At 37.9% G+C, this 16,671-nt stretch overlaps 1 protein-coding gene across 1 annotated transcript; it reads right to left on the bottom strand.

Annotated features, from left to right (window-relative positions):
• Positions 1-5,482: 5,482 nt before the first annotated feature.
• On the bottom strand, positions 5,483-16,451 carry LOC126495292 (zinc finger protein 431-like). The gene is made up of 5 exons (XM_050132882.1): positions 16,412-16,451; positions 13,185-13,304; positions 12,930-12,990; positions 7,960-8,034; positions 5,483-7,877 (listed from the first exon to the last, which is right to left on the bottom strand). Exons 1-5 carry the CDS (start codon positions 16,449-16,451, stop codon positions 5,483-5,485), a joined length of 2,691 nt encoding a protein of 896 aa, XP_049988839.1.
• Between the last annotated feature and the right edge of the window lie 220 nt (positions 16,452-16,671).

Below are 16,671 nucleotides of genomic sequence, written 5' to 3' on the forward strand. Positions count from 1 at the left end.
CTCCAGAACTGATTATTTAGAGGCCTGCGTCTCCTCTTTGTTTTCGCTACTTAGAACAATACATGTAAACTCAGACCTAGGCCCATGGAAATCGCAGTGTCTGATGCTGCTCAGGTCAGCAGCCTTTAGCTTCCCCCTGACTGGTGGTTACCCTGTCCCCTTTAGAAGTGCTGTGGGGAAAAAGTGGAATGGTCATTTTAAAAACAATCCATCCTCTATTAATAAAGTTACTGAAGATATGACTTTTCGCTTTAGCTAACCACCTAAGAATGTCTGTAACACACTTACCTTCACCTCTAGAATTCCCTGATGATTTAATTCCCTTCTTAACTAACTTTCTCCATTAAGGAGTTCTCTGGATACGCACTAGCCACTCCCACCTTTAAACTGACATTGTGGGTGTAGGAAAATTTTTATCTTATTTTTGAGGGGCTAAAGAATTCCAACCCTGGAACGTTGGCCATAGAAGTGTATATTACTGGAATTATTTGTAACAGGAGGATAAGGAGTAAGAAATAAAACAATAAGAAGAAAGAAACATGGCTAGATGGATTCAGTTGTGAGTAAATATTTTAACCCTTAGATTTTTTTTTCTTTTGGTTTTTCGAGACAGAGTTTCTCTGTAGTTTTGTTGCCTTTCCCGGAACTAGCTCTTGTAGACCAGGCTGGCCTTGAACTCCCAGAGATCCGCCTGCCTCTGCCTCCCAAGTGCTGGGATTAAAGGCGCGTGCCACCACCGCCCGGCTTAACCCTTAGATTTTAGGTCCCTTTGCTAATTGTTTGTTTGTTTTTCAAGACGGGGATTTTTTGTATCTTTCAGGTCTGTCCTAGAACTTGCTCTGTTGACCAGGCTGGCCTTTAACTCACAGAGATCTGCCTCCTTTTGCCTTCTGATTAAGGCATCCACTGCCACTGCCCAGCCAAACAATTTTAGGAGATTTTTCAAAAAGGGTCTCTCTGCAAATCTGGCTCTGCTGGCACTCATACCAGACAGCATGCCGATCTCAAGCTCACAGAGATCTACCTGTCTCTCCCTCCTAAGTTCAGGGATTAAAATCATGCACCACCATTGCCTGGCCTAATTTGCATTACTTTATATCTTTTTTTAAAATGGAAATTTTTTTATTGTGTGATTCCTTACCATAGAAACCATATTTACAGCTGCCTAACCACACAGGAAAAGTGGGTTCAAAGTAGTATTAGGGATTCAAAGTAGTTCATTCTGAATTAAAGGAGTATGGTTTTAACTAATTGAGTTTTTGGATGTAATTTTGCATGACTAGAATTACTGTGTGATTCTCTTAACCTTCTGTGTGAATGACAAAAACCCAGGGATAGTTTCAGCACTGGTACTACATTTGAGGAAAGCTCACAAACCTCTGATTTACTTCAATTTATTTCCTGTCTTTGCCGTCACACCTGTCTCATTCCATCACCGTGCTGAATTCCTCTCATCTTCCACATCATTTCCGGGGGAATCTTCAAGGAAATCTGTCTTCTCTGGAAAGGGACATATAGACAATCCCAATACCCTCAACTCCATTCCTTCCGTTTAGAATGTGTTTCATTTTTGTCATAAACAGTAAAAATACTAGTAGGAGTTTAAAAACCAGAATTCTGGTCTCCTTGTTCAAGACTCTAGTAGTTACTCAGTCCCACAAGACTGAGTGTCTCAGCTATTACAGTGCACCTGTTCTTCAGGACCTCCAAGTACAGGGAGTCTGAGCAATCAGATATGATGCCATGAATCAAACTTGTGTACCCAAGAGGGGCGGCATGACTGAGACAACGCTCCAGATCCAACATCGCATTCTAACGCTGAAGGGAGAGAAGTCACACTGTTCCTTCTGTCTCTTATCACTTGAAGGATAAAGTCCACTCTAGATGGTTGGCAAAGGATTCAATGGATGGAAATGGTATGTTGCTCATTTTCATTGTTAAGACAATTCTCTCTATGTGAGAGAATATTCAAAATGTTGGTTGAAATCAGTCTGACTCCAGACAGATTTTATTAGGAAAACTTCCATAATTTAGGATAGTCTGTCTTTTGTGATCTTTTGGAGACAGGATATGTCCATGTAGCCATTGATGCCAGGTATGCATTATGTGGAAGAAGCTGGCCTCAAACTCACTGAGATCGGACCCACCCACACTCCCATGTCCTGTGATTAGAGCCATGCACCTCTAAGTTGAGCTGAAATGTGTGTTTTTAAAGACTTAATTGAGTCATAAAAACATAATGAAAGACTGAGAAGGGAACACCATTATTTTGATGAATAACAATATTTCTTGAAATTCTGTAATTTAAATAGCCAAATCATTTCAATAATAATGGGTTACTTTTATTGCTGTGTCAACTCCATCCATTTAAAAATCTTTGAAGTGTGTTTTGGTGAATACACACGAGCCATGTTGTGGCATGTAGCACAGATAGGAAAACTCACAGTTGTCTATGAACTACTTCCACTTTGTGAGTTTTAGTGCTTAAACCTAAATAGTCATTTGGCTGCAAATAACCTCAAAGACACATCTTTGGGTTTAAAAATTATTTGTGAATGAGCTGATGTAGGACTATGTATAAGTAATGCCGATGTGAGCAAACATGACAAAATTTGTAAGAGTATTAGGGTAAACAAGATATAGAAGTCAGGTTATCATTATCAGCAGGAATGAACTTTAATAAATTATGCAATCCACTGGCATATAATTTTGGTTCTTAGAAAGTTTTACAAATGCATTTTTTACTCGGAGTGAAGAAAATTTAAAAAATCTGTGATTCTAAGACTATTTTCTTTTTTTTTTTTATGGTGAAAAAGTGTATATTTAGAATTAGCCGGCTGGGCTCAGTTTAGATGATTCCGATCTTATTGGCAACATCCAGAGCATCATAATCAGGAGCCAACAGAACATACGCGCCTTCTTCTCTCCGTCGGGCCTTATGAGGGTGTTGACTTTGGCCACATCTATGTCATAGAGTTTCTTCACAGCCTGTTTGATCTGATGCTTGTTGGCCTTGACGTCCACAATGAACACAAGTGTGTTGTTGTCTTCTATCTTCTTCATTGCTGACTCGGTGGTCAGGGGGAATTTGATGATGGCATAGTGGTCAAGCTTGTTCCTCCTGGGCGCGCTCTTCCGGGGGTATTTAGGCTGCCTTCGTAGCCGCAGGGTCTTGGGCCTCCGAAAGGTGGGCGATGTGCGGATCTTCTTCTTTTTGTGGCTGTGGACGCCTTTCAGCACTGCTTTCTTGGCTTTCAAGGCCTTCGGCTTTGGGAGGGGCGGGAGCTTCCTTCTTCGCTTTCGGCGCCATCTTGACGAAAAGGTAAGACTATTTTCATATGCAAAGAGGATTGACTATAAAAAAAATTGTCCTGGAGCTGGAGAGATGGCTCAGTGGTTAAGAACATTGCCTGCTCTTCCAAAGGTCCTGAGTTCAATTCCCAGCAACCACATGGTAGCTCACAACCATCTGTAATGAGGTCTGGTGCCCTCTTCTGGCCTGCAGACATACACACAGACAGAACATTGTATACCGAATAAAAAATAAATAAATATTAAAAAAAATTGTCCAATGTTTTTTGATTCTTGAATGGAAATGCATTTACAATCTCAATAGAAAAAAGAGCTTTACTGTTGTAATATTTCTTCTGGTTGAATTTGAGCACCAATGAGATGACACAGTGGGAAAGGACTGTTATGTGCAAGACTAGAATCCTAACCTCGATTGCATCTCAAATTTTTCAGGAAAATGGATGGAGCTAGAAAACATCATTTTGAATGAGGTAACACAGATACAGAAAGACAATTATCACATGTACTCAGTCATAAGTGGGTTTTAATCATAAAGCAAATAAAACCAGCCTACAAATCACAATCCCAGAGAACTTAGACAACAGTGAGGACACTAAGGAGACATACATACACGGGAAGTATAAAAAGACAAGATCTCCTGAGTAAATTGGGAGCATGGGTACCTTGAGAGAGGGTTGAAGGAGAGGGGAGATGCAGGGAGGGGAGCAGAGAAAAATGTAGAGCTCAATAAAGATTGATAATAGATTTTTAAAAAGAACATCAAGTTATAGTGTCAGATACACAATTGATTACAGATTATACTACATTATTACATTTATAAAAGATAAAAAAAATACTTCTTTAAATACACACAAGGCATTTAATGTTTCTTCAATTTACTTTACCAGTCACTTTAACATCAATATTCTTAAATTCTGTGGGAAAGAAACCATTAACATTAAGAGTTCATCATCTACCCTTGGACTTGTATTCCGGAGGCAGACACATGAGCATCATTAGTTCAAATTTATCCCTGAATCTTTACTGACATCCCACACTAGGATTCATAACAAACCACAAATTCTCCAGTGAATTTTTGAAAAGATAAATATTAAAACCAGAAAAAACCAACCACATTTACTTAAGAAGGAATATAAGGACTACAAAATAGAATTCGCTTGATGGAGTTGCCACCTATAGCACACTTTAGTATCTGCCTCAGGTATTTCAAAATTGAAAACAAAATCCAATGATCTTCCACCATTCTTGAGTGAACATGCTATGTAATTTACTTCCTTCAAGGCTGTAATGTAATTTTACTTAAAGATAAAGAAAACTGGGATGTCTAAAGACATTAACCAATTGTTTTCATTAATAGACCTTCTTGTTTATGAGTTTGTTCCTATTTCCAGACTTCAAACTGATATAAATAGACTTAAAATATTTAAGGCATTAGAGTCATGGCTAGGTGAGTTGAAAATGTTTATTCACAGGATTAAGGTTAGATGTCTGACAGCTTCCTGTAATTTCTTCTGCAAGAAGATCCAAGGTATTAACTTTGTGTGGATGAAGAATACACATTCAAATACACACAGACACACACACACATACATCACATAATTACAGATAAAACATTTAAGACATATTTTCATTCATAAACACCTTTCTTCTGTAAACATTCATTCCTGTAAAAGAGGCGCTGAGAGGCATCTTACCACTTATTCATACTATGAACTGTTTTGTATAAAGAAAAAGCAAAGTTAGACTTGAAGAAAGAGAAATTAATTGTTCTAAGAAAGTTTAGCTGTAGAAATGTTTGGTGCCGATCTCCTCCACTCCCGTATGGGAGTTTATTGCTTTTGTGCTCCTATGGGCTAAGTAATTTTCCAAAGAGAGGTAACAATTGTATCCTGGCTCAAGTCCAGGAATTTCTGAACCAGTGAAAGACTTATTCACATAATTGCAAACATAGTATGTGTTCTTTTATGCTTGTGAAGAGCACTGTATTGTGCAAAGGCCTTACCATGCTGATTGCATTCTTAAGGTTTCTCTCCAGTATGTGTTCTCTTATTCAATTGAAGAACACCAGGACTTGTAAAGGCCTTACCACAGTAATACGGTTTCTCTCCAGTGTGTTATGTGTAAGAAGAACACTGTGTCTAGCAAAGGCCTTACCACACTGATTACATTCTTAGGGTTTCCCTTCAGTATGTGTTCTTTTATGCTTTTGAAGACCACTTTGATGTGCAAAGGCCTTTCCACACTGATTACATTCATAGGGTTTCTCTCCAGTGTGTGTTCTTTGATGACATTGAAGACTACTGTACTGTGCAAAGCCCTTACCACACTGATTACATTCATAGGGTTTCTCTCCAGTATGTGTTCTTTTATGCAGTTTTAAGGTATGCGGATATGCAAAGGCCTTACCACACTGACTACATTCATAGGGTTTCTCTCCAGTATGTGTTCTTTTATGCAATCGAAGATGAATATGAGCTGCAAAGGCCTTACCACACTGATTACATTCATAAGGTTTTTCTCCAGTGTGTGTTCTTTTATGCATTTGAAGATAAGCATGTTGAGCAAAGGCCTTGCCACACTGATTACATTCATAGGGTTTCCCTCCAGTATGCGTTCTTTTATGGCTTCGAAGATTACTGTGATATGCGAAGGCCTTACCACACTGATTACATTCATAGGGTTTCTCCCCAGTATGTGTTCTTTTATGGCTTTGAAGATAACTGTCAAAAGCAAAGGCCTTACCACACTGATTACATTCATATGGTTTTTCTCCAGTGTGCAGTCTTTTATGATATTGAAGACCACAATGTTTAGCAAAGGTTTTATCACACTGATTACATTTATAGGGTTTCTCTCCAGTATGTGTTCTTTTATGTATTTGAAGAGAACTATGACGTGCAAAGGCCTTACCACACTGATTACATCCATAGGGTTTCTCTCCAGTATGTGTTCTTTTATGCAATTGAAGATGATCATGACGTGCAAAGGCCTTACCACATTGATTACATTTATAGGGTTTTTCTCCAGTGTGTGTTCTTTTATGCTCTTGAAGAGAAGCGTGGTGAGCAAAGGCCTTACCACACTGCTTACATTCATAGGATTTGTTTCCAGTATGTGTTTTTATATGGCTTTGAAGATTACTGTGATTTGCAAAGGCCTTGTCACACTGATTACATTCATAGGGTTTCTCTCCAGTATGTGTTCTTTTATGCAGTTTTAAGGTATGCGGATATGCAAAGGCCTTACCACACTGACTACATTCATAGGGTTTCTCTCCAGTATGTGTTCTTTTATGCAATCGAAGATGAATATGAGCTGCAAAGGCCTTACCACACTGATTACATTCATAAGGTTTTTCTCCAGTGTGTGTTCTTTTATGCATTTGAAGATAAGCATGTTGAGCAAAGGCCTTGCCACACTGATTACATTCATAGGGTTTCCCTCCAGTATGCGTTCTTTTATGGCTTCGAAGATTACTGTGATATGCGAAGGCCTTACCACACTGATTACATTCATAGGGTTTCTCCCCAGTATGTGTTCTTTTATGGCTTTGAAGATAACTGTCAAAAGCAAAGGCCTTACCACACTGATTACATTCATATGGTTTTTCTCCAGTGTGCAGTCTTTTATGATATTGAAGACCACAATGTTTAGCAAAGGTTTTATCACACTGATTACATTTATAGGGTTTCTCTCCAGTATGTGTTCTTTTATGTATTTGAAGAGAACTATGACGTGCAAAGGCCTTACCACACTGATTACATCCATAGGGTTTCTCTCCAGTATGTGTTCTTTTATGCAATTGAAGATGATCATGACGTGCAAAGGCCTTACCACATTGATTACATTTATAGGGTTTTTCTCCAGTGTGTGTTCTTTTATGCTCTTGAAGAGAAGCGTGGTGAGCAAAGGCCTTACCACACTGCTTACATTCATAGGATTTGTTTCCAGTATGTGTTTTTATATGGCTTTGAAGATTACTGTGATTTGCAAAGGCCTTGTCACACTGATTACATTCATAGGGTTTCTCTCCAGTATGTGTTCTTTTATGTATTTGAAGAACACTGTGTCTAGCAAAGGCCTTACCACACTGATTACATTCATAGGGTTTCTCTCCTGTATGTGTTCTTTCATGGCATTGAAGAGCACCGGACTGTGTAAAGGCCTTACCACAGTGATTACATCCATAGGGTTTCTCCCCAGTATGTGTTCTTTCATGCAATTGAAGATGACTATGACGTGCAAAGGCCTTACCACACTGATTACATTCGTAGGGTTTTTCTCCAGTATGTGTTCTTTCATGCATTCGAAGAACACTTTGATCAGAAAAGGCTTTACCACACTGATTACATTTATAGGGCTTCTCTCCAGTATGTGTTCTTTTATGTATTTGAAGAGAACTATGACGTGCAAAGGCCTTACCACACTGATTACATTTGTAGGGATTCTCTCTAGGATGCGTTCTTTTATTCTTTTGACAATGATTATGGTCAGCAAAGGTCTTACCACACAGAATATATTCATATGATTTCTCCCCAACACGTGATCTTTTATGACTTTGATGAGTTTCACAAACAAAATCTTTACCATCTTGAAGATATTCATGGGGTTTCTCTCCAGTGTGTGTCCTTTTATGCATTTGAAGATTGACTGTGATAAGCAAAGGTTTTACCACATTGCTTAATTTCACAGCATTTTTCTCTGGTATGTGTTTTTTCGTTCCTTAGATGGTGAGTGTCATAAGACAAGGCTTTAGCACAGTGAGAATAGACTGAAAACTTCTCTCCAGTTTGATATCTTTCAATCCTGCAAGGATAATTGACACATGTAAAAGCTTTGCCACATACAATGCACTGTTGAACATCATATCTGTATGAATTAATTTTTTTTAATATTTATTTATTTGTTATGTATACAATATTCTGTCTGTGTATGTCTGCAGGCCAGAAGAGGGCACCAGACCTCATTAGAGATGGTTGTGAGCCACCATGTGGTTGCCGGGAATTGAACTCAGGACCTTTGGAAGAGCAGGCAATGCTCTTAAGCACTGAGCCATCTCTCCAGCCCCTGTATGAATTAATTTCATAAATAGTTTCAAGTATAAAAAGGAATTGAAAATTAAAGTTTTATAACATTTCTTAAAATCATGATTTGTTCTCTCAGGGGTTATTTTGCATCTGGAAAAATACTTGTGATGATAAGTTCTTTTGTGTCATGGTTTACCTTTTCACCTATATCTACATTTTTTTTCTAGGATATTTTTTACATTTTTGAAGAGAACTGCATACTGAGTGCTTTACCAACTAAATGCATTCATAAATTTTTCTATATTGTGAATCATTATACATTTGCCAAATGAACTAAGATACCTGCAAGTATTTGTGCAGACCTAGAAGTTATGTTTTTTTTAATAATGTGACTCTCTTTATGTATTAACAATGATGATAGAAAATGGATTAACTTTGTATTCTTGGATCAAATTCAACAAGTATTCTCTACATAGGAACTACATTTTATCTTCTTAATTGTTCTTAAAGAGAAGTATGTTAAATCTCTCCATATCCCTATACTCATACTCTGTGTCAAGAATGACAAATCACACACGCACACATATATGAAAGGAAGAATAGTGAATAAAAGATTTCCACATTGAATCCTCACAGACTTATGGTATAGATATTAAGGTTTCTCCACAACACCTGCTACGTGACCCTTAACTCTAACAGCTGCTTTCACTAAACTTAGCATAGTCACAAAGAGTATGTAAGTAATACAAGACTTACTATGGGCTCCTGATATAATAGAAAGATTTGCAGCTCTACTCATCATCACTGAAATGTGTATATATTTTCTGTCATGAGTAGCAAGAAACAAATGGACTGGCTTATCTATAAGAGATCTCATGGTGCTATGACTCAAATGGTGATATCTGTTTAGGCATTGCTTCCTTGACTTTTTCATAAACGAATGCCTGAGGTATATGGATTTGTGAGAATTTAATAACCATCCATGCATTTAAAGCTGTGCTTCTTTACACTGTTGCCTTTGTTTAACAGTTCCAGGACACATTACAAACTCATCAGAGGCACATTGTTATGAACTTGCACAAGAAAATTACCTTGCATGTCTTCCAGAATATTGGCAACGTTCTTCAGTGTTATGATCTTCCCAAATGTATCCTAAAATAAAATACCCGAATTTGTGTATTATTTAACATTGTACAACAATTTACCTTATTATCTTAAGTGCACCTAGGAACTATGACTGTTATTCACCTCAATGTACTTCTTTCTAAATCAGACTACAGGACAACATCATAAAGCAAGGAAAAGTTTTCTCCATATTTTGAAACATGAAAGAAATTCATTTTTACCTATCGTGGCGAGGTTCCTGTATGTCTCCAGCATCACATCTTTGTAGAGATTCTGCTGGGAAGGATTCAGCAAATCCCACTCTTCCTTAGTGAAGTTGATATACACATCATCATAGGTCACTGCCTTCTAAAATATACCACACATGTGTAAAATGTAAGCATAACAGTGACATCATTGGAAATGCATACTTCTTTGAAAGTATTGTTGTATGATTCTGCTGTTACCCATTCTTATTCCATGACATAGACAGTCACTTTAGAAGAAAATAGAATAATCAGAAAACCAATTTATCAGCCACTGGTGACTACTACCACTTCAGTATCTCCACAACAGATGAGTTTCCCACGTGCCCAATACCCTGCCCAGACTACCAATTACAACAGCTCCCAGTCTCAATTCTACAGTGGTTTTAACAGCAGGCCCTGGGACCAAGTCTTCAGGGGCTAGGCTAGGGCAACATCATGGTATTCCACTAACTAAAAAAAAAGTATTAGAAGGAGAGAAAGGAAGGGGAAAAATTAAAAGAAAGAAAAACACAACATGACCTTAATGGAAGAGATATTTTTTAAAAAAGATATACTGCCCATCAAAATCCCAGCAAAATTCTTCAAAGACCTTGAAAGAACAGTACTCAACTTCATTTGGAAAAGCAAAAAACCCAGGATATCCAAAACAAAACTATACGATAAAAGGACTTCTGAAGGCATCACATTCTTGACTTCAAACTCTACTCCAGAGCTACAGTACTGAAAACAGCCTGGTACTGGCATAAGAAGAGACAGGAGAACAAATGGAACTGAATAGAAGACCCAGCTATCAATCCACACAACTTTGAACACCTGATCTTTGCTAAAGAAGCAAAAAATATCAAATGGAAAAAAGAAAGCATATTTAACAAGTGGTGCTGGCATAAGTGGGTATCAACATGTAGAAAAATGAAAATAGACCCATTTCTATCACCATGCACAAAACTCAAGTCCAAATGGATCAAAGACCTCAACATAAAGCCAGCCACACTGAACCTTATAGAAGAGAAAGAGGGAAACACACTTGAATGAATTGGTACAGGAGACCACTTCCTAAATGGAACCCCAGCAGCACAGACACTGAGAGAAATAATTAATAAATGGGACCTCCTAAAACTAAAAAACTTCTGTAAAGCCAAGGACACAGTCAACAAGACAAAACAATAACCTACAGAATGGGAAGAGATCTTCACCAACCACACATCAGACAGAGGTCTGATCTCAAAAATACACAAAGAACTGAAGAGATTGAACACCAAAAGATCACATAATCCAATAAAAAATGGAGTATAGACTTAAACAGAGAACTTTCAACTGAGGAATCTTAAATGACTGAAAGATACTTACGGAAATGTTCAACATCCCTAGTCATCAAAGAAATGCAAATCAAAACAACTCTGAGATTCCATCTTACACCAGTAAGAATGGCCAAGATCAAAAACACTGATGACAACTTATGCTGGAGAGGTTGTGGGGAAAAAGGAACACTTCTGCATTGCTGGTGGGAATTCAAGGGGTACAACCTCTTTGGATGTCCGTGTGGTGATTTCACAGAAAATTAGGAAACAACCTTCCTCAAGACCTAATAATACCACGTTTAGGTATATAGCCAAAGGATGCTCAATCGTGCCACAAGGACATGTGCTCAACTATGTTCATAGCAGCTTTGTTTGTCATAGCCAGAACCTGGAAAGAATCTAAGTGCCCCTCAATGAAAGAATGGATAAAAAATGTGGTACATTTACACAATGGAGTACTACACAGCAGAAAAAAAAATATTTTGAATTTTGCAGGAAAATGGATGGAACTAGAAAACATTATTTTGAGTAANGAGTGTCATAAGACAAGGCTTTAGCACAGTGAGAATAGACTGAAAACTTCTCTCCAGTTTGATATCTTTCAATCCTGCAAGGATAATTGACACATGTAAAAGCTTTGCCACATACAATGCACTGTTGAACATCATATCTGTATGAATTAATTTTTTTTAATATTTATTTATTTGTTATGTATACAATATTCTGTCTGTGTATGTCTGCAGGCCAGAAGAGGGCACCAGACCTCATTAGAGATGGTTGTGAGCCACCATGTGGTTGCCGGGAATTGAACTCAGGACCTTTGGAAGAGCAGGCAATGCTCTTAAGCACTGAGCCATCTCTCCAGCCCCTGTATGAATTAATTTCATAAATAGTTTCAAGTATAAAAAGGAATTGAAAATTAAAGTTTTATAACATTTCTTAAAATCATGATTTGTTCTCTCAGGGGTTATTTTGCATCTGGAAAAATACTTGTGATGATAAGTTCTTTTGTGTCATGGTTTACCTTTTCACCTATATCTACATTTTTTTTCTAGGATATTTTTTACATTTTTGAAGAGAACTGCATACTGAGTGCTTTACCAACTAAATGCATTCATAAATTTTTCTATATTGTGAATCATTATACATTTGCCAAATGAACTAAGATACCTGCAAGTATTTGTGCAGACCTAGAAGTTATGTTTTTTTTAATAATGTGACTCTCTTTATGTATTAACAATGATGGTAGAAAATGAATTAACTTTGTATTCTTGGATCAAATTCAACAAGTATTCTCTACATAGGAACTACATTTTATCTTCTTAATTGTTCTTAAAGAGAAGTATGTTAAATCTCTCCATATCCCTATACTCATACTCTGTGTCAAGAATGACAAATCACACACGCACACATATATGAAAGGAAGAATAGTGAATAAAAGATTTCCACATTGAATCCTCACAGACTTATGGTATAGATATTAAGGTTTCTCCACAACACCTGCTACGTGACCCTTAACTCTAACAGCTGCTTTCACTAAACTTAGCATAGTCACAAAGAGTATGTAAGTAATACAAGACTTACTATGGGCTCCTGATATAATAGAAAGATTTGCAGCTCTACTCATCATCACTGAAATGTGTATATATTTTCTGTCATGAGTAGCAAGAAACAAATGGACTGGCTTATCTATAAGAGATCTCATGGTGCTATGACTCAAATGGTGATATCTGTTTAGGCATTGCTTCCTTGACTTTTTCATAAACGAATGCCTGAGGTATATGGATTTGTGAGAATTTAATAACCATCCATGCATTTAAAGCTGTGCTTCTTTACACTGTTGCCTTTGTTTAACAGTTCCAGGACACATTACAAACTCATCAGAGGCACATTGTTATGAACTTGCACAAGAAAATTACCTTGCATGTCTTCCAGAATATTGGCAACGTTCTTCAGTGTTATGATCTTCCCAAATGTATCCTAAAATAAAATACCCGAATTTGTGTATTATTTAACATTGTACAACAATTTACCTTATTATCTTAAGTGCACCTAGGAACTATGACTGTTATTCACCTCAATGTACTTCTTTCTAAATCAGACTACAGGACAACATCATAAAGCAAGGAAAAGTTTTCTCCATATTTTGAAACATGAAAGAAATTCATTTTTACCTATCGTGGCGAGGTTCCTGTATGTCTCCAGCATCACATCTTTGTAGAGATTCTGCTGGGAAGGATTCAGCAAATCCCACTCTTCCTTAGTGAAGTTGATGTGCACATCATCATAGGTCACTGCCTTCTAAAATATACCACACATGTGTAAAATGTAAGCATAACAGTGACATCATTGGAAATGCATACTTCTTTGAAAGTATAGTTGCATGATTCTGGTGTTCCCCATTATTATTCCATGACATAGACAGTCACTTTAGAAGAAAATAGAATAATCAGAAAACCAATTTATCAGCCACTGGTGACTACTACCACTTCAGTATCTCCACAACAGATGAGTTTCCCACGTGCCCAATACCCTGCCCAGACTACCAATTACAACAGCTCCCAGTCTCAATTCTACAGTGGTTTTAACAGCAGGCCCTGGGACCAAGTCTTCAGGGGCTAGGCTAGGGCAACATCATGGTATTCCACTAACTAAAAAAAAAGTATTAGAAGGAGAGAAAGGAAGGGGAAAAATTAAAAGAAAGAAAAACACAACATGACCTTAATGGAAGAGATATTTTTTAAAAAAGATATACTGCCCATCAAAATCCCAGCAAAATTCTTCAAAGACCTTGAAAGAACAGTACTCAACTTCATTTGGAAAAGCAAAAAACCCAGGATATCCAAAACAAAACTATACGATAAAAGGACTTCTGAAGGCATCACATTCTTGACTTCAAACTCTACTCCAGAGCTACAGTACTGAAAACAGCCTGGTACTGGCATAAGAAGAGACAGGAGAACAAATGGAACTGAATAGAAGACCCAGCTATCAATCCACACAACTTTGAACACCTGATCTTTGCTAAAGAAGCAAAAAATATCAAATGGAAAAAAGAAAGCATATTTAACAAGTGGTGCTGGCATAAGTGGGTATCAACATGTAGAAAAATGAAAATAGACCCATTTCTATCACCATGCACAAAACTCAAGTCCAAATGGATCAAAGACCTCAACATAAAGCCAGCCACACTGAACCTTATAGAAGAGAAAGAGGGAAACACACTTGAATGAATTGGTACAGGAGACCACTTCCTAAATGGAACCCCAGCAGCACAGACACTGAGAGAAATAATTAATAAATGGGACCTCCTAAAACTAAAAAACTTCTGTAAAGCCAAGGACACAGTCAACAAGACAAAACAATAACCTACAGAATGGGAAGAGATCTTCACCAACCACACATCAGACAGAGGTCTGATCTCAAAAATACACAAAGAACTGAAGAGATTGAACACCAAAAGATCACATAATCCAATAAAAAATGGAGTATAGACTTAAACAGAGAACTTTCAACTGAGGAATCTTAAATGACTGAAAGATACTTACGGAAATGTTCAACATCCCTAGTCATCAAAGAAATGCAAATCAAAACAACTCTGAGATTCCATCTTACACCAGTAAGAATGGCCAAGATCAAAAACACTGATGACAACTTATGCTGGAGAGGTTGTGGGGAAAAAGGAACACTTCTGCATTGCTGGTGGGAATTCAAGGGGTACAACCTCTTTGGATGTCCGTGTGGTGATTTCACAGAAAATTAGGAAACAACCTTCCTCAAGACCTAATAATACCACGTTTAGGTATATAGCCAAAGGATGCTCAATCGTGCCACAAGGACATGTGCTCAACTATGTTCATAGCAGCTTTGTTTGTCATAGCCAGAACCTGGAAAGAATCTAAGTGCCCCTCAATGAAAGAATGGATAAAAAATGTGGTACATTTACACAATGGAGTACTACACAGCAGAAAAAAAAATATTTTGAATTTTGCAGGAAAATGGATGGAACTAGAAAACATTATTTTGAGTAAAGTAACCCAGACAATTATCACATGTACACACTCATAGGTAGTGTTTAAACATAAAGTAAAAAAAGCCAGCCTACAAACCACAATCCCAGGGAACTTAGACAACAATACAGACACTAAGAGAGACTTACATAGTTATAATCTACATGGGAAGTAGAAAGTATAAAAAGACAAGATCTCCTGAGTAAATTGGGAGCATGGGTACCTTGGGGAGGGTTGAAGGGGGGAGGGCAGAGCCAGGGAGGAGAGTAGAGAAAAATGTAGAGCTCAGTAAATATCATATAAAAAAAAGATATCCTGTGGAAGGGGGAGAATCCCATAACTAAGGAGGACCGACCTGCTCTGGGCAGTAGGGGAGGGTCTGGGAGTGCAGCAGGGGTGCCATGTTCCCTCTGGAGAGTCACCATGGACACTTCTCAAATGTGCAACCTGCTCCCTATTTCCATCCTCCACTTCACTCTTTGTGCCTTTCTCAGGGGAAGGTGGGCATGGGTGGTAGGAGGGCATTGTTTTTATCCAGAGCTCTGGAGGGCACCAATCTGTTCAGCTTGTTTCCTTCCCTCATCTTCTCCCTGCCTTCTTCAGTCCCTGCCTGCTCCTGATTTACCAGGTCTAGGGACACTGTACCCTTCTTTCCTCAGGGCTCCAGCCTCTCCAGTTTGTCTGGTGAACTATTTTCTTTCCTTTTTTGTTTATTTTTCTGCCTTGAGTGTCTTTCTTTGCACGTTTCTGTAGCAGAAAGAACTCATTCCCAGTGGATCCAGTGTAAATTCCACTTACCCCTGGGGAAATACACTACTTTGTTTTAGAAAGTTTTTGCAGTGTTTTTGTTTATCTGGTGTTCCTGTTTTGTTTTTTATTTTCAGTTTACTATTTTCCCTTTTATTTGGAGGGAATAGGAAGAAGAGGGAATAAGGAGGTGGGAGCTCAATTTTGTTTCTTTTTTTAAACTCATTTACAGGGAATGGGATTTCTTTAAAATAAACATATCATGAAGAAAATTGTTAATTGAAAAAAAAAGAAAAATGATTTAAAATGTATTTTCTGCTACATGGATTATGGCCCAAGATGTGGATTATGCTCTATCTATCTGCCCAACACAAGGCACACCTGAGAAATGTCTGCAAATCAAAATCTCCTTTGGCCCTGGAAGCTTCACTGGATCACACCATTGCAGCTGCCATTGCAGCTGGTGGCAGGATCACATTAAAAGCATTCTGAACATGCATTGCTAGAAGATCAATATCACCATTTTCCTACCAGTTCCTAAACTATTAGTAATCTTTATAACACAAATCTGAAATTGGAATGCAATATTGAGAACTTCCGGAATCTAGATCGTCAGTTTTCTAATCTCTCTTCCCACTGCACACCAAGAGCAGTGTCCATGTGTGGACTCTGGACAATCACCATCATATCCTCTAGTTCCAGAGTCTCCCCTGCTCCAGTAAATTCATACGTAGGGAGGCTCAGAGGACAAGGGCCACTGCCAACATGAATCACATGGACCAACACAACTACAGTCTGGCTCATGATAAGTCCAAGTCACAGCAGAAATGACAGTTCAACAGACCTGAACATCCAACACTCACCATGGTATAGCTGTGATCTTCCTTCCTACTCCTACTGCAGA

Source organism: Alexandromys fortis, unplaced genomic scaffold (genome assembly GCF_014885135.2).
Source record: "Alexandromys fortis isolate MF-2015 unplaced genomic scaffold, M_Fortis_MF-2015_v1.1 scaffold_455, whole genome shotgun sequence".
NCBI classification, from domain to species: Eukaryota; Metazoa; Chordata; class Mammalia; order Rodentia; family Cricetidae; genus Alexandromys; species Alexandromys fortis.

Excerpts from the sequence above, each read along its gene's own strand:
- LOC126495292 (XM_050132882.1), bottom strand. The coding sequence starts at position 16,451 with ATGGTGATTGTCCAGAGTCCACACATGGACACTGCTCTTG. Across the intron at positions 13,305-16,411 it reads ACACATGGACACTGCTCTTG|TGACCTATGATGATGTGCAC; the intron begins GTGTGCAGTGGG and ends TTTAGAAGGCAG. Across the intron at positions 8,035-12,929 it reads TATTCTGGAAGACATGCAAG|GAACGAAAAAACACATACCA; the intron begins GTAATTTTCTTG and ends TCACCATCTAAG.